We start from the raw sequence: 22505 nt of genomic DNA, 5'->3' as shown, positions 1-22505 counted from the left end.
AGGAGAACACTCACATCAACAAAGAGATACTATGGGGAAAGATAAAAATTACATTGGGTTGCTTTAGACATGCAGCAGAGTAAAACTAGTGACTTGGAGGTGAAAGGGTCTTTTGTTCCTTAAATCCCCAGTCAACCCTAGCTGGAAAGGGTTCTTGGGGCAAAAGAACTGTGAGAGCAGCAGCGGAACAGCAATGGAATCAACAAGGTAACCTGAATGCTGCCTCTCCAAAGCTATAATGATGGGTTCCTGCAGGAAGCCTGCTGCCAACAGAAGCAATTCTGAGGAAGGAATTGCAGATCATACTGTTTACTGAATGGCAATCTTTGACAAGATCTTAAAAAGGGACCCTGTGCCTATTTCTGAATAGTCACTGGGTAAGGGTACTGATTTGCTCATGTCCTTGGCAAGGCATCCTTCCTCTCCTCCCTTAACAGTGCAGCTGGTCAGTGGCTTCTGTTGTAAATAGGGCTGTTTTAAACGGAACTCTGTTAGCAGTTCAAGAAATGATTTGGGATTAAAAACACTATAGAAATGTAATGCAAAACTACAATTCACAGTCATGTGGGATTGACAATACATAAACATTGCCGCTGTGCAAAGGGGGGTTCAAGAAGAAAATTACGGCCCTCTTTGCGGAGCACAACTTTTGCAGCAAGGGCAAGTGAGAAAATATGATGTACCTGCTCTGCAGAAGCCATGCAAGTGGGCAACAGCGGAATCACTGGGAACATGTACTCCAGTGGATAGATCATAGCCACAAATGCCATCACAGACATGGAGAGAGCATTATAATCTCGGGATTGCAGTACAACCTGTGGCCAAGAAAACTCATGTTAGTACCACAGTCACCACTCTTCCAGGCCTTAAAGAATCTCAGGGTCCACAATAAACTACGCCCTGGTCCAATATTTCCACTGGGATATCAGAGATGCTGCTCTGCCTCCCTGTTGCTTGGCAATGATGAGATGTCATGACCCAGTACCAGCAAAATAAGCTTCTTAAACCAGTGGGTTTCAACCTTTTTATACTTGAGGCACACCTTGGAAAATGCCAGCTCTTAGTTTTCATTCAATTTTTGACTACAGAAAAATAGGACAATTTTTCTGTTGCAAAGAACTCAGAAAGACCTGCAGCATGTTTTCAACACTGGATTCCTATTTGAAATCTCTGTGCTTATCTTGTGATTTATGTTTGCGTTCCTAACAGTGCTAACAATGTGTGGTACCTGCTAGGCACCCCTGAAAGGATGTCAAGGCATCCCAGGCTGAGAATCACCATCTTAAAGACTCTGCACAGAGAACAAAACCCTCCCACACTGGAATCTCAAGTATGGCCCAACCCTGGCTCCCATTCAAAAACTGTTCCCCATGACCATACTACTACCATACTTCATAGTTAGGTTCCCGATGAGCTTTGATTTGGGGCTGGATTAGTATAATCTCCTGTAAGGGTCATGGTGGACTGGAAACAAAACCCAATTTTTCGTTCCTCTCACCTTATGCTCCAGAAGGATACAGGACAGCACCTGCAAACAGGCCTCCACACCCAGTAGTTCCAAAGGTAGATGCAAGGGGAAGTCCACCAAGGTGAAACGGGATGGATCAGGGAGGGCAAAGGTCAAGGCTGGTTGCAATTCATGTGGCAAGACTTCCACATCCACCCGCTTCTGACCAGCAATGGGCACAGGTGAGCGGAGCAGCCGGTAAATCCAGGCTTCTATCTCACGGAGATCATGTAGCAGTGCACTGGACTTCTCCTCCACTAGGAGAGAGCCGGTGAAAATTCGCCACATGGTATCCCTGTGCAGCAAGACAAAGATTAAGTGAATCTCATGAATGCAATCTGGAGCTGCTCCACACAGACTTGAAAATCTTCTCTGTGACAGACAAAAATGTATCTAGCTCTTACTGGTCAGCCAGGGAAAGGGAAGAGACATTAAAGCTGAGATAATAGGAATATAAACCCTTTGATTACAGTAAGAGCCACAGCTATAACAGCTTGGTCTGGTAACTTATCAGCTAAACAGGGCCCAAACCCACCAAAGAAACCCCAGAACAATAGCCCGTTGTTGCAAGGGACTCCACCCCAACACAGCATTAGGAAGCTCTGAGTCGCTGGAGGTCACACAACCAAAGTCCTAATGCTTAAAAATATTTTTTTCTTCTTAAGAACATGGGAATTCTGCTAACCTGGCAAATTCCAGTTTAGTTAATAACAGCATAGCTTGCAAAATACCCTCAGCAGTTTCTATTTGATCTAATATTCTTTTTTAATTTCCTGTCCTAAACTGTTGAACAACTGGGGGCTGCTAAACAACTGAAGAGTCCCACAGCAGAGGTGGCCACATTTCAGATGGGAAAACCAATTGCTGCAGGTGTTCCTTGGCACGCGAGAGAAATGGGTATCCAGTAACAGAAATATTCCTATCCTCTGGCCCTTTTGTTATACTCCCATTTATAAAAGTATTCAAACAACATTTCCAGCTTGGAGACCTGAAAGTCACTCTTGCTTATGAAATCTCCTAAGCAACAGGGCTCATAGTCTGAGGCCTAGTCTAAGCACCTCTTTCACAGCTGGACACTTCACATCAAAATATTCCCTTCCCTAAGATGTAGTCTATATTTCTTCTTTTTGCTGACATACTGGAAAAGAGCAATCTCCTTCTGGTCATTAAGTACTGTGAACTAAATACAACACAGAAACAGTCATACAAAATACTTTTGCCCCTCCTGCTCTCCAATGTGATGGCTTGGTCTACACATCCAAAACCACAGCATGAGATGGCAGAAGAGGAGGAGTTTAGATTACTGCTAAAAAAATCTTTGGTCTCTCTTAGCCATTCCCACTCCCAAAGTTGTTTCCCCTCTAAATGACCATTTAATGCCTGCTATTTTATTTCACATGCATCAGCTACACTGCCCTTCCCCTACCCAAGTTGAAATATGCTGTTATTTCTTAGCTATGTTTCTAACTGGTGAGGATATCAATCCTGGCATGCATCACTGGCACTCAGGTAATAAAGGAACAGTGTCAATGATGAGACTTAAAAAGGACATATCATGTTTTAAGTTACTAACAGGATGTGGCATAACAGAGGTACTTCACATTGGCAAAGGTTAAAATCAGATCAGGTTACTGAAACAGAGAGCAAGAAAGGTTAGCAAAAAGAAATGCAAAGCATTCCCTTTGTCCAGCAATTCTGAATTAGAACAGATTATGTCTGACAACTACCTGCATCCCTCTCTCACCTCCCTGTCACACAAACACACATCAAGATCTTCTGCAGCAGAAGCTAAGGCAAGGACACATAGCCCTGGACACAGGAAAATTCCTAACTCTCCCCACATACCTCTGTACTCCTCGAGGAATGCCTAGCTTCTTGCCCAGCAGCCTCTCACTGCAGCAATCCACCAGCCTTTTCAGGGTGTACAGACACTCACGGAACGTGGAGACAAAGGGGTAGTGGCTAAGGATGCACAGGGAGGTCAGGGTGCTGTTCCGGGAGCGGTGAGTGCCTTTGGTCAAACGCTTACTGCGTGGAGACCGGTTCACATCTGGAGTAGACTCTGTGCTTGGTGCCTGCAGTGAAGAGCCACCCTCTGAATTCTCATTGCTCACTTCTTCTTGGGCAACAGAAGTGTCCCCAGCCTTGGGGGCTTTCTGTCCGTCCCGAACTCGATGCCCACCAGTGCCTTCTCCTTTCTCCTTAGGCAATCGCTTCTGGAAGGAGCGGTAGAAGTTGACACATATCCCATAGCGAATGACACCTGAATCCTTGTCTGTGAGTGTGAAGACAAAGGAGGTGTCATCACGCAGACTCATGCGTTTCTGCCGTACACTTAAGCATCCCTCTGGCTGGCAAAAGAACACCACATCAGGGGGCAAAGGAAAATCCACATGGTCTTCTAGTGGGTAACGTCGGAGCAATTCAGGGGTCTGGGCAACACTGTCACTGCTCGGCTGCCTACAAAGAGCAAAACCATACAACGATTAATCACAGCATAAACTTTGGCCATCTCACATGCACCTGTTCATATTCCCAAGTCCAGTTTCAACCCCTTGCTCTCTCTCTAACACATGCACTGAGCACAGCTTTTCAACTGTCAGTCATTGAAAAAAAGCCAGGAGCACAGAAGGAAAAAGGCAAAGGAACAGTTTGCAACGTCATAACCACGAATCCGAGTTTTCCACTTGCCACAGAAAACTGGGAAAAATTTTCCCCTTTAAAAGAGAAAAATGTGAGAAACCATGGGTTTCCCTTTGCAGGCTGGCAGCCTTTCAGCCTGAAAGTGGCTGCTTGGGGCTAGGGAAGGCCAGGGATGCCATGTGCATGCGCATACACACACACATGCACACACGCACACACACGGCCAGCACACAGCCAGGCAGGGTGGTGGGAGCAGCTCCAGCAGCTGCATACAGGTAAGTCTATTGGGGGGGGGGAAGAGGCTGCAGCAGGGTAGGGGGGCTGAGACAGTGCTCGGTGCCACCAGCAAGCCCAGCTCTGCACTGTTACCAGTGGGGCCTGCCCAGAGGCACCTGCCCCTCCAGCAGGGACAGGGAGCAGAGGGAGGCCCTTCAAGGGTGGCGAGGAGCTGCGTGGTCAGGCCAGTGGTGCCAGAGGCCAGTGTTTGTGCTCTCAGGCGCAGGAGCAGGGCAGCTGGGAAACACTGCCCAAGGCGGGGGAGGAAGGGGCATGGCCAGGCCAGTTGGCACGGCATGGGAGCCCCAGTCACACAGAGCAGGGGGTGCCACAGGAGTCCCCTTCTCCTCCCTCTAGCCCATGCCAGGGCCAGACTTGCTCTGCTGCTGCCCACATGAGCCACAACCACCACACTCTGGCCCAGGCAGGACAGAGACCACCTGAAGCCCCTTGCCCTCCTTCTGCTGCCTGCAGCATGGCCTGAGCCAGAGCTGCACTTAGCTTAACAGCACTGCTATGGAGCGCAGTGCCAATTCTCCCTGCCATGCGTCAGGCCCAGCCAACAGCGCAGGGCAGTGCATAGTGCCTCAGCTGCCGCCTGTGCTTCTGCATGATCAGATACTGATAAAAAACCTCAAATCAAATGCCAAAATATACAGATATTTAGAATTTGTTTTATTATAATGATTGAGGCACTGCTAGGCTTCCAAAATGCTTTCAAATTGGAAATATATAAAAAAAACCCCATTGTGTTCAACTGATATCCATCCATCCATTGTGGCATTTGATTTTTATTGCAGAAAAATGCAGATTTGGGGATTTTTAATCAGAATTTAGGATTTTTAAACAGAATAAACCAGGATCCCTGATCATAACTAAGATGGAAGGGGCAGCTCCTGGGAAATGGTAATCCATGGGTGTACTGTTACAAGAATGTGTCACCCTGGTAAGAGGAGTTTCCCTGAGTTTAGTTTTTAAAGTATGTTCAACTGCAAAGGTCTCTGGGTAACACTTAGAGAAAATGCTGCTTTTTTCTCTTCCAGACTAGGCTCCTTGAGTGATAATACAGCCAGCTTGACCCAAATCCAGTTGATTTTACCCTTGAAACAGATGAAAATATTGAGTGAAAAAAACTGCATTAATTCCCAAGCTGAGACAACAGGGAACTATCAGGTCAGGCCCCAGGAGAAGCTCGGAAAGACAGAAATATGCAGATGCAACGATGGTGGCATGGAAAATCACCTCTCACCACAGCCACTGTGCATTGGTTCAAATGCCCTAACCTAACTGACACTCTCCACCACTGGGTAGAAATGCACTTTATAGACTAAATCACAGATGCATGAGCTTTTGTGGGCAACTCACTTCATCAGATTCTGAGAAAGGACATGCACAGAGATAGGACTGCTCTGTGCATATGTTCTCAGTATCTGATGAAGTGAGCTGTTGCCCACAAAAGCTCATGCATCTCTAATGTAATTAGCCTATAAGATGCATCTCTACCTTGCCTTCTGCCCGACTTCAGACTAACACAGCTCTCACTCCCCACCACTAACATGGCCCACTCAGTCTACCTGGCACAGGTCACCTAAAAGTCATTGTCACCTATGAGCAAGACAGTGAGAAAGGAAGTTCAGGAGCTTCTTCATCAATAGACAAGGACAAGTCCTCGCAATGTCCTGCCACATCCTGGAAAGTAGGCTGTGGTACAAAGAGAGAGCTGTGAAGTCCAAATTAGGCCAGCAATCTCCATGGGGGGAGAAAACCACTCTGAGATCACAGCTAGGGAGCTACTGAGATAGAAGTATACTAAACATCAAGGATAAGTAGGTATCTGAATTGATGTACAATGCATAAGCTATAGTAACCGCAGTGGAAATGTACCAGATCCAAAAACCAAAATATGCATAGAAATCAAAGGGAGAACAATTTTGAAACTTTTCTAGCAAGAAAGAAAAACAGAAGAAAGTAAACAGTTTAGTTTCTATTATGATAAAACCATATTATAAGCGGTCTTTGTTCATGTACAAGGTTGGCTAAGCAAATGTCCCTAACACAGTCAGAATAAGATTTTTTGGTTCATTATTAGATAAAGCACAGTACAATATTTTTGCTTTTGATAATCCCAAAGGATACATCCTAACTCCACAGAAACAAAATCAGTGGCAAAATTCCTACAGAGATCAGTGGAGCCAAGATTTCAGCCCGTAAGTTTCACAAGAGAAATTTTAGTAACAGGACAAAGGTATGTATTCTGTTTTGATTTTGAAAGTGGCATTTATACTTTATATTCACCGAACTGCAAAACTTGTTAAATTAACATGTAGGAATATCTAATTCAGTGGTTTGCATGATGGTAACTGATGGGGCCACTGCTGGTCCCTGGAGAGCTATCTGATCAGATAGCAAGTGCTACTTCTTTCTTGTTTCCAGCTAATGAACTGTACTAAAAGAAACTGAAAAAAATTAATTACTTTCCTGCTATAATTGTCAGTGGGAAGTTGTATGATCCACATGATTACAGACGATAGGGATATTCATGGGACAACCATTAATTTCATAGATTTCATAGACATTAGGGCTGGAAGGGGCCTAAGAATATCATCGAGGCCAGCCCCCAACCCGAAGGCAGGAAGTCAGCTGGGGTCATAAGATCCCAGCAAGATAAGCATCCAATTTTTCTTGAAGGTGTTCAATGTAGGTGCTTGAACCACCTCCGATGGCAGGCTATTCCAGACCTTGGGGGCTTGGACAGTAAAGAAATTCTTCCTTATGTCCAGCCTGAAACGGTCTTGCAGTAATTTATAACCGTTCGACTTCGTCATCCCTTGGGGCGCTTCTGGTGAACAAACATTCCCCCAGATCCTGGAGGACACCCCTTATAAACTTATAGGTGGCCATCAGATCGCCCCTGAGCCTATGCTTTTCCAGGCTGAAGAGTCTCATAGCTCTCAGCCTGTTGTCGTAAGGTCTGTTTTCCTGACCTTGGATCATGCGCGTGGCTCTTCTCTGGACTCTCTCAAGCTTCTCTACATCCTTTTTGAATTGTGGGGCCCAAAACTGGACACAGTACTCGAGCTGCGGCCTCACCAAGGCCAAGTACAAGGGGAAAATGACGTCCCGGGATTTGCTTCAGAAGCATCTACGGATGCAAGCAAGCGTTTTGGTCGCTTTACTAGCTGCAGCATTGCATTGCAGGCTCACGTTCATCTTGTGGTCAATGATGACCCCCAAGTCTCTTTCTTCCATAGTGCTAGCCAACATAGCACTGCCGAGCCTATAGGGATGCTGCAAGTTTTTCCTCCCAAGGTGGAGAACCTTCCATTTTTCAGTGTTAAACACTATCAGGTTCTCAACCGCCCATTTGCTGAGCCTGTCCAGGTCAGCCTGGATCACCCTTCTGTCTTCAGGTGTGGATGCTTTACCCCAAAGTTTGGTGTCATCAGCAAACTTGGCCAGTCCGCTTCTGACTCCAATGTCCACATCATTAATGAAAATGTTGAACAATACAGGTCCAGGGACAGAGCCTTGGGGGACCCCCCACTGGTCACAGGGCACCATGCCAATTGACTTCCATCAAATTACTATCCTCTGGGTCCAACCACGGAGCCAATTTCCCAGCCAGCGGATGGTGGTGGACCCAAGGCCACAACTGGCCAGTTTCGCCAAAAGGTGATCATGGGATACCAAATCAAAGGCTTTTTTGAAGCAAGATATATGACATTAATCTCTTCTCCTTTGTCCAGGTGATAGGTCACCTGGTCGTACAAGCACATGAGATTGGTCAAGCGAGACCTACCCGCAACAAACCCATGCTGGCTATCCCTCAGGATGTTGGCATCAGCCAGTCCATTAAGGATGGCCTCTTTAATAAACTTTTCTAAGACCTTCCCCGGGATAGAAGTCAGGCTGATGGGCCTATAGTTTGCCGGATTCACTTTCCTCCCTTTCTTGAAGATAGGCACCACACATTGGCCTTCTTCCAGTCTTTGGGCACTACACCAGAGCACCAGGAGTTCTCAAAGATCCATGCCAGAGGCTGGGCTATGATGCTTGCCAGCTCCTAGATGTACCCTGGTGTGTAAATTGTCAGGGCCTGCTGACTTGAAGGTATCCAGCCTCTCAAGGTGATCCTTCAGAAGGTCTGCATTGATGGAGGGCAGACCCCTCCATCTCCCTCACCTGGACCTCCCTGTCCCATAGTGGGCATGGGCGTCCCACAGGACTGATGAAAGACCGACACAAAGTACCCATTTAATAGGTTGGCTTTTTCCTGGGCATCAGTTGTCCCATCTGATTTAGCAGGCGTCCAATGTTGCCTTTGCTTTTCCTCCGGCTCCCCACATATCTGAAAAAGGACTTATTATTGTCCTTGATACGCAAAGCTAGTTGGAGTTCAGTTGCAGCCTTGGCTTTCCTGGTTTGCTCCCTGCAGGACCAGACCAATGAAGAATATTCCTCCTTGGAGGTCAATCCCATCCTCCATTCTTTGTAGGCCTTTCTTTTTAGCTTCAGGAGGTCTGCTAGATCCCTGGAGAGCCAGGGGGCTGTTGTGCCCTCTTGCTGCCTTTCCTCCAAGATGGACTAGAATTAGCTTGTGCATTGAGGATTGCTCTCTTGAGGAGCAACCACTCTTCCTGGACGCCCCTCCCCCTGGGGTCATGGTCCCTTAGGGCCTCACTGATGAGCCTCCTGAGCTTGTCAAAGTCGGCTTTCCTGAAGTCAAGGACTTCCATGTTGCTGACTGACTTGCCAGCTTTACGATGGATGGTGAAGGTGATCAGCTCGTGGTCGCTGTCACCCAGCTTCCCCTTGATCACTAGGTCGCCGATCAGGTCATCCCCAGTAGCCAGTACCAGGTTGAGCAGCACTTTACCTCTCATTGGGCTATAGACTTCTTGAGTCAAGTAGAGGTCAACCACGCATGATAGGAAGCTTTGTGACTGCTCGGATTTTGCTGAGTGATCCTCCCACGAGATGTCTGGGTAGTTGAAGTCACCCATGACACCCATGGTCCTGGAGCGTGCGGCCTCAGCCAGGTCCCAGGCGAACTCCTGGTCAAGCTCTTGACTTTGGGTGGGTGGTCTGCAGTAGACGCCCACTTTTGTGTCCCCTGTGCCGTGTTCCCCACGGATTTTAACTCAGAGGGTCTCCAGTCGTCTACCCTGGTCGCCAACATCAGCTTGCAGGGACGCACAGCTTTCCTTAACATAGAGAGCTACACCCCTGCCCCTTTTATGTACTCGATCTCTCCTGTACAGGGTATAGCCGTCTATACCCGTGATCCAGTCATGGGTGGAGTCCCACCAGGTCGCCATTATTAAGATCTGAGCCACCATAAAAAAAAACAACTGGGGACTCCTAAATTAAATGCATTTAGTGTAATTAAAAAATAACTGTAAAAAGTGAAACCTTCTAGTACAGGGTGGGCAATATATGCCCTGTGGGCCAAATCAAGCCCACCAGCTGATTGGATCCAGCCTGTAGGCAGGTGCCCACCAATTAACTGCATCCAGCCCAAGGCTGTCCCTGCTGCCCTCAGCACAGGGCCAAGCAGACTGCACTTGCAATGCCTGGGTGACCCCTGCTGCCACCAGCCCTTCTTCCTCCCACCCAACCCGAGCCAGCTCCCAGGACCTAGCACACGGGCAGCCCCCCACATGCACACATCCAATCCACCATACCCATACCCCACCATACCCACACACACACACACCCCACCATACGCATACCCTCACAAAATATACAAGAGTAAGACTTTATTTTGAGTTATTATGCAATTGCCTCTATATACACTACTCACAAATCAGGGCAAAAAATACTTTTTGAAATAAAATTAAAATACATTATAGTAGAGGTTTGATTTTTACCATATGATTCGCTTTTTATCTGTACTTTGTTAAAATGAGTTCTTCTGAAAGATTTTGTGTGTGTGCGGCCTTGTGATTGGTTTGGTACCATTCTTAGGGAGGCCTGATGAGACTGAAACCCCCACCAACTGGTTGAGGGCAATGGGGCAAGTTGTTAGAGGGATCACAACACCTCACTAACTGATCAGTCGTGCCTGTACCTTGTGACCTAGAGGACAGAACTTCTGGAGCCCCAGCAGCAGGCCGTGCACCATAAGGGCAGGCCCTGTGGAAGGGCAGTGTCCCAGTCAAGAGGTGGATCTTCTGATGTCAGGGACCAACACGGCAGCAAGCAGGGCAAGGTTTGGTGTTAGGTGGGTGGGCTTTATGTCATGGACCATGTGACAGGGCAGGACTTCCAGTTACAAGACAGCACCGCCTCCCCCCCCCCAACACAAAGTACTTCTGGGACAAGGAGGGACTTCTGTTGGCAAGGTCAGGGGCAGGACTTCCAGTCCCAAGAAGGCAATCAAGGGACGGGGCACCTGTCAAGGGATGGGGCTCAGCAGTTTGACAAGGGGTATACCCTTGTGACCCTCAACAGCTCACCAAAACTTGTTACGTGGCCCACCAGCTGAAATAATTGCCCGTCCCTGTTCTAGCAAATACGAGGACATCAGAACGGGATTTGGGAAACCTGGTTTTGTCATTATCTATGTGACTTGAGGCAAGATACCCTCCTCCCCTGCCCTGTACTTCAGTCTTCACCATATGTAAATTGGGGATAAAGATTTTTACCCTTCTTTTCTAAAGTTCTTTTAGATCTACAGATGAGGACCACTATACAATACTAATATGACTAGCAATAATGGTGATGTGGCATGTTTTTAAATAGAATCTAACAATCATTTGTGGAAGCAGCCAACAGATTTAAACCTGCCCCAAAAAAAAATGAGTAGAGCTCTCTAGAACAGGTACGTTAAACATATGGCCCATGGGCTGAATCCAGACCAGGTCATCAAGCCTGTAGAATTTTGTCCTGGCTGCAGTGGTGGGGCTTCCTGCAGCAGCAGTCAGTCAGTACCCCTGGGAGAGCAGCACCACTAGCAGAAGTCCTGGCAAAAGCCAGAGTGAAAGACTCCACTCAACAGCCTCTGGCTGTGGTGATGGAGCCTCTAATCCTGGTGCCACTGGAGTAGCCCGTAACCCAGCAAACACCAGGGCACTGGCTGCTGTTGCAGGAACCAGGACTCTGGCCACAATGGCAGGGTTTGTCCATGGCACCACTAGGGCTGCCAGTGCCCCAGGTCTCAACAGGATGCAGGCTACTGCCATGGGAATCTGCAGTGCTGCTCAGGATGCCAGCACTCAGCTCTCACCGAGGCACTGACTGCCAACATGAGAAGCTCTGCCACCATGCTCTGGTGAAGGTGCTTCTGCCTCATGGTGCTGCTGTAGGTGCTGGCACCATGGCAAAAGCTCAGGTTCTGCCTGCCACCAGGGGAAGCCCCACCACCATAACCAGAGTGGCAGCTCCAGCTGTGGGGATGGAGCCTCTGACCATGGTGCTACTGGGGTTGCCTGTACCTGAGAAGCCCCACCACCTCAGTCAGAGATCTGGTGATGGTGATGGTGCGGGACTTTCCACCATGCTGACTGGGTTGCCAGCATTGCAGCTCCCAACCTGGCTCTGAACATGCTGGTGCAGGGTCACACAGACACACATTGCAGAGTCCAGGTGCTGGCTGCCTCCATAGGAAGCCCCAGCACCAGTAATGGAACTTCTGCCTATGGTGCCACTGGGGCTGCTAGTGTGAGAGCCAGGGTGTGGCCTGTGGGCAGCTGGAAGGAGGAAGCATGGCCCTCCAGCCAATGCAAGTTTGACACTCCTGCTCCAGAATTAAAAGAAGGCAAGCAGTTTGGAAACTAAACTATTGTAAGTACATAAAGGGCCTCATACAGCATGAATGTTTATAAATTAAACAATATAAGAAAGGAAGTCCTAAAAAATGTTTGCCTATGTTGATCACAAAGTAACATGCCATCTGCTGCTGATGAAGGACTTTTAAAGCACCCTGTTATTTAGGCACAAAAACAGGAGATTGTAATTGATGACAAAAAATTAACATAATTACAAAAACTTGAAGTACCAATGAGACTATAATGAGCTGATGCCTTGAGGTAACATTAATTACAGGAAGGCAGAGAAAGTCTTGGCAAAAACCTAGGTAAGTTAAACCCAGGGGGGAAAAAATAAACAAACCAGGGTCACAAGAGACATTAATGATCGGCAGGGATCCTGGTTTTCCCTAATAAAAACCCCAAAATCTGTGATTAAAATGAAATGCCACTATATAGATAGATTGTGCACAGTCCTGGGGGACAGGAGGACCCATGCCCCACAGATCTGTGTGCGAGGCGGGGGTGCATGCAGGCTTCTGCTATGAGCTTGGGCTCCCTGCCCTGCTGCCCTGCCCTGAGGCATCCGCGGCCTGGCAGGCGGGACCCAGCATGGCTGGGCAGAGCGTGGCCACGTGGGGAAACTCGTTGCCACTGCTGCAAGTGCTAGGGGTGCACCAATAGAGATTTTTGGGGCTGATACTGATAGATGATTTTTAAGGAGGCAAGTCGGCCGATACTGATCCGATTTCCCATACAGCTGCATGCAACTGGCCCGTCTGTTATGATGGAAGGGAGGGGGGAGGGAAGGAGCGTGAGGGAAGATCAAGGCCCCTGCAGTAAGGGAGTGAATGGGGCTGGGGCTGCCCAGCTGGGGCGGGACAGAACGTAGGACAGAGCCACAGCTCGTCTGAGGGACAAAGGGGAGGGGGGTGGATCCGACTGCTGCACGCACCCAGGGAAGGCACGGGGGATGAGGGGGGGGGTGTGGCCCCTGGATCTGCACAGCACGAGGGCATGGCAGGCTGTAGCTGGGACCAGCGCGGTGTCATGACCCAAAGGTCTGATTTTGTGTGTGCTTCGGCACTAGAATTATCCCCGTGGGATTACAGCTTCATTGCACGGTGGAGTTTTGCTGCACAGAGAACCCGCGTGCAAAGGATAGAGTTCCCGCCAATTTGCAGCTGTCTTTGCAGGGTGCATTTTCTTTGCAACATAGAAATGCACGGTGCAAAGAGTTCCCGCTCTTCGAATGCAAATTTGTGTCCCGCTATTGGCTAGTGCTAAATTATTCCCACGTGGTGGCTAGCAATTGGCCTGCTAGCCGTATAAGAGGCTTGAGCAGTTTCTGCCCAAGCCTAAGAGGACTCCACATCCATCTCGTGGGGACTCTGGGTACGCGGCAGGGTCATAGAAACCCTGTGTGGGACTCAAAGGAGTTTGGCGGCCTGATCCGCCGCCCACCTCTTCCCGTCTTCAAGCAGTAACCTTTTATAAGACGTATCGACGAGTTTTGAGGCGCGCTTGTCCAGGACATCCGGAGTTCTGTCTGCGTGGAGCCTAGCAAACTCCCCGTGATTGTTCGTGTTCTTTCTGTTTGTAACCGCAACTCAAGCAAGTTTTCAGCCTGCACCGCAACCATCTCGGTGTAAGTAAACAATCTTAAAATCAACCGTTACGTGTTTGTGCCTAATTCTAGCTCGGCGCCCGCCCTCTCTGGCCCGGCGTGCCCGGGCTGCCGGCCACAGCCCGCATGCAGCACGACAAAGGGCCGCGGGTTCGCACCCGGCCCGCACAGGTGGCACCGGGCAGGCAGCGGCAGCACTGGAAGGGGACTACAGAGGAGGGGGCTGCAGCCACGCCAAAAATCGCCGTAGCTGTCCCACAGCCCCCCTCTCAGTGCTGCCACCACCCACCCTGTGCAAATCCAGGGGCACACCCCCCCACCCATGCCCTCCCAGACAAGCAGCAGGAGCCGCTGGACTAGTGGACAAGGTGCCGGACAAGTGACATGCAGCAACAGGAGCTGCTACTTCCCCCCCCCACCCTCCCACCGCCCCCTGGATGAGCCACAGCTCCATCCTGTGCCCCCCTGTCCTGGCTGGGCAGCACCTGCCCCCAGCCTCTGTCCCATTCCCTCCTTACCAAGGGAGCCTTGATCTGCCCCCACTGCGCCCCTCCCATTCCACCGCAGCTTTCCATACTGCTGGCTGTGCTCCTCCCTGTCTACGTGCTGTGTTGCAGCTGCATGTATGCATGGGCCATATCAGCCAAATTATCAGCCGCATCAGGCCGATTTCCGATATAGACAATTTTGTTTATGTCGCTGCCAATCCGATACTGGACTGATGTACTGCTGCACCTCTAGCAAGCGCTGTACTACCCTGACATGTCATCCCCACCTTGCACAAAGATTTGTTGGGCACAGGTCTCCCTGCCCTCCTGGAAATGCACGCAGCAACAGGGAGCCAGCCCCACCCCCCGTGGACAAGCCACCCGCAGCCCTGTCCCACTCTCCACCGGGGCCCTGTGGCCACGCATTGCAGCCCTGGGTCCCAAGCCCCCCGCACAGCCTGGCTGGGCAAAAGCCCCAGCCTGAGACCTGCCCAACTCCTTCCCTCCCTATGGGGGCTTCAATCCCCCTTCCCTCCCCTTAGACTTACTTGCAGGAGCTGCTCTCCAGGCTGCCTGGCGGCCTAAGCATGTACATGCACACGGCACCCCCTGCCTAACCACCCTTCTCTTGCTCCCCCCAGCCCCTTGCAGGCTGGAACCCTGCCAGCCTGCAAAGAGTTCTTTGCAAAAAAACAAAATCCATGTGTTTCTCTGTTAAAATGAAAAATCTGTGTTCCCCCCCACCCCGGATCGCTTATTTTTAAGCACTTCTTCAGTCATGCTCATCTGCACACTCACTGTTTAGAGCATTTTAAAGGCATCTGGAGCATTTCAAACATTATACCTGTCCAAGGTTTATATCAGGCTTCAGCAGTCATGACACTGAACTGGCCAGTTTGAGTGAGAACTGCAGTTTGCACAAACACCAAAAAGGGAGTTAAGCCAAATAATTTTCTCTCTCTCTACCAGACAACTACACACAGAACAGCCAGGTATTTCTGACACAGACAGCAAAAAAATAAAATGAATTACAACTGAAACAGTTACTGTGGCTATAGGGTATAGACAGATGTAATAACTGTATTACTATCAAAGGATATCAGTACCAGCTGATATTAATGTGCAATTACTTCACTTCAATCTTGCTTCATTTAGGGTGATTTAGCTAATTTGTATTGTTACAAAATCATACAGGTATAACAGTAAAATCATAACTAGGGGTCTACCCAACTACAGGAGGTGGCCAATTTTGCGGGCAGAACGCGGGCCCAGCCACTATTCTCATGGGCTTATCATTGTGAAGCCTCTCCACACATCTGATTGGCCAAGGAGCCTTAGTGGCTGCACCCCCACCAATGACTGGTGGAAAGGGCTTTCTGTCATGAGGCCTCACTGATTGGTGGAGATTGGCAGGGCCGCATGACAGGCAGCCCTCTCAGTCAATCAGCACCAAGAGGTGGGAGCTATCTTCCATGCCAGCAGCCCCTTTTATGCCAAGATGCATGGCTGGGAAGACTGCTGACTCCCACTGGGGAGCCAGCATTTAATTTTAGCAAGTCCCCCATTCCCCACTCCCCCACAGATTTTGCAGAGATTTCCACGAAATCGGTGAAAACATGATTTGAGTGATTTCTAATCATAACAACTGATACACACTTCCAGGCAGCATCTCCTCTTCCCTTTAAAACCAGCTAAGATACATTTATCTATACCCTACATTAAGTCCAGTTAGCCTAATAAAGTAATAGAACTTGCTGACTTCATTACAAGTAGCCATTCCCCATTTAACCAGTGTGTACTTTTTGCTTTGTTAAGGCCTTCTCATAAAAAGAAAGGGGAGGTGGAAGGGGTAGGTTGCCATTTTATGATAAATGTAAGTCTTTTATATTTGGAAATGGAAGCTCAGTGCATTTCAGAATGCACTCAGTAAGTGAAGCAGTAACAAATTCAGTAAAGCCACTAATATGTACTAATGCACAATAAATTCTACATGTATATTTGAAATATACTAGGGGTGCACCGATAGAGATTTGGTGGCCAATATTGATAGCTGATTTTTAAGGAGGCATATCAGCCAATACCAATCCGATTTCCAATACGGCTGTGTGCAGCTGGTAAGTCTATTGTGGTGAAAGGAGAGAGGGGAGGGAAGGGGCATGGGGTGGGAGGGAAGATCAAGGCCCCTGCGGTGAGGGAAGAAATGGGACTGGGGCTGGGGTTGCCCAGATGGGAAGGGGTGCAGGGAAGGGGCATGGGGGGAAAAACAATGCCCCCTGTAGTGAGGGCGGGACTGGGGTAGGCACTGTCCAGCTGGGGCAGGGCTGGTGCGGGATGGAGCCACAGCTCCCACTGCTTGTCCAGGAGGGCATGGGGAGTGGGGTGGGGGATCTGTGCTGGGCAGTCCAGGCAGGCTGCAGCACTGCACTCAGGGTGGGTGGCAGTGGCACTGTGGGGGGGGCTGCAGCCACCCCAAATTTCACCATAGCCCCCCCTAGCCTCATCAAAGAGCTGCCACCGCCCACCCTGTGCGCAGTGCAGCATGGCTCCCAGCCTCAGCCCCAGCCTGCAGTTGCAGTCCCCCTTACCCCCTGTGCCCCCCCCCCCCCCCCACATGAGCGGTAGGAGTATTGGTGGGAGCTGCTGGACAAGTGGCGTGGAGCGCCAGGAGCCACTGCCCCCCTCCCCACCCCCGGATGAGACGCAGCTCTATCCTGTGCCCGCCCTGCCCCAGCTAGGCAGCGCCCACCCCAGCCCCACTCCCTCCCTCACTGCAGGGGGCATTGATCTACGCCCCCCACACACACACCCCTTCCGTCCCCCTCCCCTCCCACCACAACAGACTTACCAGCTGCACGCAGCTCTCCACATCGCCAGGTTGTACTCCTCGCTGCCTGAATACTGCACTGCAGCTATGCGCACAAGCAGGCATTTATTGGCCAAATTATTGGCCACATCAGGCTGATTTCCAATATACTCAATTTTCTTTATAATCAGTGCTGATCCGATACTGAACTGATGCATCAGTGCACCTCTAAAAAACACTACAAGTATGAATTGTGTATTTGATAAGTACTCAGTATTAGTCCAATGAGTATTTTAAACTATTAAAATTCAAATACATCATCTCAACACTTGCATTTTGTTAGTAGCTATTTAAAAACTTATTTAAAAAGTTAGGCAAGTTTCTTTGGGTAGATGTGATCTCTTTTATTAGACCAACTGAGTAGTCAGAAAAAAGTTACTTGCAAGCTTTCAGGCACAAACACCCTTCTTCACCCCAAAAGCTTGCAAATAACCTTTTTTCCAACTACTCAGCTGGTCTAATAAAAGATATCATATCTACCCAAAGAAGTTTGCCTTCCTATGTCCTTACACCAACACAGCTACAACCAAAAACCCTTTAAAAAGTTATTCTTTTTTCATATGTGGGTATAAACCACAATCCAAGATTTTAGATAAATCAATATTACTAAAGGACTAACTCTAAAATTGCAAATTCAGCTGCTCTGATTTTCTTGACAATTATTAATCACAGGGTTTACAGGACAATAAATCTCTCTCTCAAGGGAAAACCAAAGAATTAGCTTATATTAATATTTTGATTATATGGGAGGTTTCAAAATCCTAGTTGGGTTCAAACCACATCACAAATACTTGTTCCCTACACATTCATGGCAGTGTCTACTTGGCAATTCTAAATGCACATTCTGAGCAGGCCCAGGGGCCATAGTTTCTCTTTTCCCTCTCCCCACCCCTTGCAAAAGCATGAATAAACCCCACCCAAAAAAAGCCTGTAGTTACCTGGCCCCAACAATCACAAGATAGTCAAGCAGCCGAGGGCAGATCTTCTTCTTCTGCACCATTGTTCTGCCCCCTCCCTATGTCATCTCAGTGAATCCCTTTTTCAATGGGACAGCAGGCATCCAATCAGCCCCCGTCGAGTGCCTCAGGAAAGAGAATATGCATGGAAATGTCTGAGAAGTTCAACCTAGAATCAAGAAAGACAAGGTCAGAGGCCGTCAGGAACAGGAACCACATTCATACATGCCTTCCACCCCATGACCAACCCTACATAGACCCCACCCCACTGTGTTCAGTGATGGCAACCCATACACCTGAAGCCAAGTAATTCACATTTGCTTCTTTTTTGCCCTTCCTGATTTGCCCAGACTTCTGTGCATTATCCAGCCAACTCTTCCATCCCCTAACTGGGGCACATGCCTTCAACTTAAATGAATCTCAGGGTTTCATACTTAAACTGTGCCATGAACATCCACCAGTCTCCATGCAGTCATCATAGGAACAGAATGCAAAACTACACAATGAGCTTATTACAAATCCCCGAGGTGAAAGGCAGGAAATAAATGTTAAAAACTAGTGTTATGGAGTGAAACACTTATAGTGTGCAACACTGGAGAAAAAGCTAACAAGTGAGATAGCTTTTGCATACAGTGCTGGCTGGAAAGATTCATGAAGTTTGACTCCTGTGTTCAGGGACACAGAACTTTGTAAATTCCTCATGATTTTTCATCTTAATGTAGTGGTTCTCAACGTTTTTAGATCCAAGGCAGCCCTTGAAAAATGTCTGCCCATGGGGCCGCAGCCAGCTGGGAAGGGTCCTGCTCCGCAGCCCAGCCTGGCCCCTCCACACCCACCCTCAGCAGCGCCCACAGCTGACCCTGCTCAGCTTCAGGCTCATGGCAGGCATACAAGCCCCAGCAGCGGGCGGTTGCCAGTTCTAGGCCTACCAGCACCCTCGAACCAGTCCGGGCAGCCGTGAGCATGTCCTGCTTGGTCAGTCCAGCTGCCAAGGCACCTTCTTCCCACAGCTGCAGCGGCATCACCTCCACATTTCCAGCCACTGCCTGTGTGCACTGGGCTGGGCTGTCAAGGAGCTGAAGCCAGCTGAGAAGGGCCCTGCCCCCACAGCCTGGCCTGCGCAGGCCCCACTATCCACCCACCTCACCCAGGGCTGAGCCGGGCCAGGTCCAGGTGCTACTGGGGTGGGCACAGAGGAGCTGGGCCAGGCCATGAGGGCAGGGCCCTTCCCAGGCAGCTGCAGCTCCATGACAGCCTTGCCCAGCCTGGGTGTAGGGAGCAATCCGGGCACACAGCTCCTGTGGCCCCAGCCCAAGCAGCAACCAACTGAGAAAGGCCCTGCCCTGGGAAGGGCCCTGTCCTCCGTGCCCACCCTTGGCAGCACCTGTGGGTCAGCCCGGCTCAGCCCCACAGCCCTGGGTGAGGGGGGTGGATGGCAGGGCCAGGCCGACCAGTCCCAGCCACGCCTCCTGCCGCACAAGCAGCCAAGCGTAAGGGAAAGCTGAGCAGACCCCAGCTGGGGTCCTTGGGCTAGTATGGGACAGAGAGGAGACAGGGGAGTTTAATCTCCCTCCCTGCCCCACTTCACCTGAATATCTGGCCATGCCCCTCCCTGACAAGCCTAGCAGGGGCTGCTTCCCCCTTCCCCCTCCAAGTACACTCTTGTGGGGGTTCCTGTAGGCGAGGGTTTTAAACCCTGCCCCAATCATACTTAGCAGCCTGCCAGGGCCTGGCCATGCAACACCCCCCCCCACCCCCAGCCCCAAAGTCAGCTTCCCTCAGCCTCCCAGCTGCTGCCAAAGGGAAGAAAGAGCTCACTCTAGCGCCCTCCCCCCCCAGCACCTAGCCTGAGCCATTGCACGCATGTGACTGCATTTCCGGAATCAAAAGTAAATGTCTATTCACTTGCAAATTGGTTCAATCTATGCAGGTCAGACTAACCTACAAAGATTGAATCAATTCAGGCTTTTTGAATATCTGTACTTAGCTTAAATGGCAACCAACACTACATTGATACTTCACCTGACTGACCTACTCACCAAACAATAGACTGAGACACAAGAACCTCAGCGGTTTATTATAAGTAAAGAGCCTAGAAGCATGATAAGTGTGGCACAGCACAGATGGAGAGCTGAGCCCTACAATGAATTGCTTACAATCTGATAAGAGGCATGCTGCAATGATAGAGGACAACAAATAGCACAGGGGAGAAAGAATTAGGAAGGACACAGCTTACAACAAAATCACGTGGCTACCACCCATCTTATCTTGCCAGCAGAGTATCTTTTCACAGCTCAAAAGTCAACTTGTCTATTGCTTCTTCAAATACTTTATACAGAATACTTCAAGCAAGTTACTACTTGACTCTGGCATCCAGAAGCATGCAATGCTGCAGTTGCATCCTACTTTTATTTGTGGTCCACCCAAAGTTAAAACCAGCTGCCTGGCAGTGGCAGCATTTCTATTCAGGCAGCAGTGAAGGAGTCAATTGACTTTGTGGCTCGTTATAATCTACTTGATTCCCAAATTCTTCATCTCACAGGCACTAATGACCCTCTGCTTTTTAATGGCCTTGATATTCAACTAATCAAACTAGCCTTTCTTCTGCATGTCTGCTGTCTAGTATCTGCTCCTGGTAATGTAGCTCCTATTTCACAGCTCCACAGACTGCTTTTTTAGCTCTAGCTGAAAACGTAGCTAGGTGTCGAAATAACTTTTAGTGATGCACTGGATGCACTGTCAAAATGCTCAAGGCAGACAGATTTTGTTTTATGAAAATGAAAGGGAGATATCTATTTAATTTAATGACTGCATAACTAATGAAACAACATTTCATTAGTTGATTATTTTTGCCTAGTTTGTTTTGTTTTTACACATAATACATAGCATATTAATACATTTATATTTGGTTTTGCTCCAATCTTAAGCCATGTAATATAACCCTAGGGTACTAGCTTATTACTAAAGTTTCTAGGGGTTTTTTTTAACTTCATAAAAAAGAAGACGTGTTGCGTTATATGTGATGACGCACTACACTATCTGCATCCTCCCCTTTCAAAATCCTAGATCTGCTCTTGGTGGTATCTACCTTTTACTCTTTGGTCCACCAATCTTATCTAGCCACTGAAACGCACATTATAGATTGCAATGGAAACCTAAGAATCCTGAAACGTAAGTGGTAGAAAGGCTGCTGCCAAGGAAAAGTTGAGCTCCATAGGTAGAGAGCGCCAATGCCATTGTAAAGGCAGAAAGTGCCACCATTATAGCACAGAGACGACTTTATATTGTCTATGGAAACTTAAAGCAAACGGCCACTTTCTGAAGGACTGACAGATTCGCAATCTAAGTTAGCCATGTGTCAACTTTGTGAAACGTCATGTAGGCAGATCTGGATTTAAGCATCGTATATATTTAGCAACACACTCAGTCTTATATCTGGCTGCTCATACTCCCAATGTTTACTATAAGTTATAATCAGATGAAAGAGAAGAAAGCATGAATACTGCGTGCCCCCAGAGGCTGGGGGGGCACGGCAAGCTCCCACAGGTGGTGGTGGCAGCAGCAGCGGCAGCAGCAGCACTGTCAGTGGCAGGAGCATGACAGCAGCAAGCAGGAAGCTCCCACAAGCAGCTGCAGTGCTGTCAGTGGCGGGGAGTGGTGAGCGCCAACCGGTAGTCAGCGATCGCCTGCAGACGCCACCAGCAGTGGCGGCAGTGGCCAGTGGCAAGTGTCGGTGGTGAGGGGTGGCGACCAGTGACTGCCCACAGGCACAACCAGCAATATCAATGGCACCTTTTTGCAGGGGGTGCACTGCCACGCTCAGGGGGTGGGCGTGCACCCGCATGCACACCCTCTGCATTGCCAATTGAATAAAGTGCTTTTCTGGAAGGGCACTTTTTTGCTCTCTCCTATTCCTTCCAATTCATCACGGTTTCAAAACCCATCTATTAAATTGGGTCATGACCCTAGGTATTAAGAGCAGGAAATTAAAGCAGTGTGGAAAGAAATGCCTTTCCTGGGCCTCTTTCTCTTCCTGTTCAGGCTGCAGCTTAAGCTTTCCTCTGCAGACAGGGATGAAGGAGAGTGCTTGTGACTACTAGATCCCCTTTAAAGGGATTTTGTTGGTCTCCCTCCAAGCCTTAGATTTGACTTACTTTCTCTAATCTGAAGGGTCAGTGAAAGTTAGGGAAATGAAGAGATCCTGGCCTGACTCTCCCCCCATTTCTCCTTTCTTATGCTGCCCCTCAGATCTCAACTGAAAAAAAAGTTCTTGGCCCTGAGAGGACAGCAACTGTTACAAGGATGCTCTGCTCTCCCTGAAGATTGTCCTTTCCCCAATACTTAATACTGAGATACCTTTTTCTGAGGAAGGCTTTTAGGTAGAGAGGAGACATTCC

The 22505-nt window shown here is 48.9% G+C and overlaps 1 protein-coding gene across 23 annotated transcripts in view; it reads right to left on the bottom strand.

Moving 5' to 3' along the window:
* The window catches only part of MADD (MAP kinase activating death domain), a 123488-nt gene that overhangs the window by 79624 nt on the left and 21359 nt on the right, over window positions 1-22505 (bottom strand). For 16 of the 23 annotated variants that reach the window (XM_059722849.1, XM_059722835.1, XM_059722838.1 and 13 more), the window contains exons 2-6: window positions 18091-18277; window positions 17135-17330; window positions 3353-3967; window positions 1499-1802; window positions 684-815 (exon numbers count right to left, since the gene is read on the bottom strand). In XM_059722849.1, coding sequence (XP_059578832.1) covers window positions 684-815; window positions 1499-1802; window positions 3353-3967; window positions 17135-17310 — 1227 coding nt within the window. In that variant the 5' untranslated portion in view covers window positions 17311-17330; window positions 18091-18277. The remainder of the gene's footprint in view (window positions 1-683; window positions 816-1498; window positions 1803-3352; window positions 3968-17134; window positions 17331-18090; window positions 18278-22505) is intronic. The other 7 variants (XM_059722843.1, XM_019476887.2, XM_059722850.1 and 4 more) reach the window with 1 other exon arrangement.

This window comes from Alligator mississippiensis, chromosome 2, assembly GCF_030867095.1.
Source record: "Alligator mississippiensis isolate rAllMis1 chromosome 2, rAllMis1, whole genome shotgun sequence".
Lineage (NCBI taxonomy): Eukaryota > Metazoa > Chordata > Crocodylia > Alligatoridae > Alligator > Alligator mississippiensis.
The sequence above is the reverse complement of the archived record's forward strand: the minus strand, read 5'-3'. Positions and strand labels throughout refer to the sequence as shown.